General features: G+C 38.6%; 1 protein-coding gene across 1 annotated transcript in view; it reads right to left on the bottom strand.

Moving 5' to 3' along the window:
• LOC109840188 (cytochrome P450 724B1-like) overlaps positions 1-1,057 on the bottom strand; it is a 6,040-nt gene extending 4,983 nt beyond the window's left edge. Inside the window, 3 exon segments of the mRNA XM_020408733.1 lie at positions 2-96; positions 171-498; positions 679-1,057. Of these exon segments, the coding sequence (XP_020264322.1) occupies positions 2-96; positions 171-498; positions 679-887 (632 nt within the window). The 5' untranslated portion in view covers positions 888-1,057.

Genomic DNA, 1,590 nt, shown 5'->3' with positions numbered 1-1,590 from the left:
CTTCATGAAAGTTTGAAAATCCTCAAGGATTGTTGCGCTCTCTGGCTCATCTTGTGAGAGTCCTAGTACTTGATTCACTATAACACTAAATGTGAACTGTGACAAAATACAAAGTGTCATCTATGCGGTTAAAAAGAAGCCAAACGTACTGATGTTATGTTAGTTACAACCTTTTTGGCTTCTTCACAAAAGATGACGCTTCCTCCTTTGTCCTTCCAAGAGTCTATAACGTGAATGGCTATCCTCTCGATGTCATTGATATAACCAGGATTTGACTTGATCGTTGTGACAAGCGTGAGGGCCAAATTTCTTAGCCTCTTGTGAGACTCTCCAACCACCACAATCATTGAGAACTTGCCGAGGATTCCATGGATGGGCTTTGGATAACTACACTGGAAAAGCTTTTCCTCGTTTTGAAGGATGAAGTGGTTGAGTTCTTGATCACATGAGACTACCGTAGGGGTGCAAAAGAGATGAGACTTGAATACTTTACCGTACCTAGAAAAATTAAGATCGATTGTTATAAATATCATTTGTTAGTTTCATGTAATTCCTTAAAATATGACATCATATGTAATATTCACGACTTGTCGCAAGAACATGTAATTAACTACAGAGTGGCCAACACAAAACAAAAATGTAGAGAATAAAATTCTGTAATGAGTGATGAGAAATTACCTAGAGATGTGATCTTCCAAAAAACTCCCAAGAGTATTAGACCTATGTGGACTCAGAAAACTCAAGGTTTCACCAACAAGAGGCCATCCAAAACTCCCTTTTGGTGAAGCTCTAAGATTGAGCAACAAGGGAAGGAAATGGCTTAAGATCAACCTAAAGGCCAGTAGAATCAAACCTAAAGAAAGAGCCACAAGAAAAGCTTCCTCCATTATTAATGATTTATCCTGTGGCCTCCCCTCCTATAAATCTCTCTCACTTGCCTTCAAGAAATCTATCTTCGCAAAGAGAGTAGAGAACTCTCGTATTTATTGCCACCATGGGAGCTAGCAAGCTTAATTTAGGCAAAGCTAGCTTTTATTAAAATCCTAGCCAAATAGCATCTAGTCTCTAACAGATGTAGGGGCCTAGTATATATATAGCACGCCAAACTGGTATACTATAGGTCGTAACAGTCTCTCTCTCTCTCTCTCTCTCTCTCTCTCTCTCTCTCTCTCTCTCTCTCTCTCTCTCTCTCTCTCTCTTCATTGTAAATTAGAGGTTAATGGCAAAAGGAATGAGTATTATATGTTTTTCTTTTTCATTTAAAAAGGAGAGCTCCACAAAATCCAATCTGGCTTCTCTTCTCCTCCCATGTGTAATCTGCCCTGTGATATTATAAAAAGTTTGGTGTTATACCATAATTATATAATGTGGTTATGATTAAGTTGGTAATCTATTTAAAGAGCCCCACGAGCAAAGTCGGCAGTTGGATAGATGCGCCTCTCTCCTCCATTGAATTGGCTGTACACTGCTTTATAACCTCAGGGAAGGGTAGTATCAGCTAAAGTGTGTGCTACCTCATCTAATTCTTTAGTGATCAAGCCTTAATCATACATTATCATGTATACCTTAAAGCAGTTGATTTATGGTTAC

Source organism: Asparagus officinalis, chromosome 5 (assembly GCF_001876935.1).
Source record: "Asparagus officinalis chromosome 5, Aspof.V1, whole genome shotgun sequence".
In the NCBI taxonomy this organism is placed as follows: Eukaryota; Viridiplantae; Streptophyta; class Magnoliopsida; order Asparagales; family Asparagaceae; genus Asparagus; species Asparagus officinalis.
This window is presented reverse-complemented; position numbering and strand designations above follow the sequence as displayed.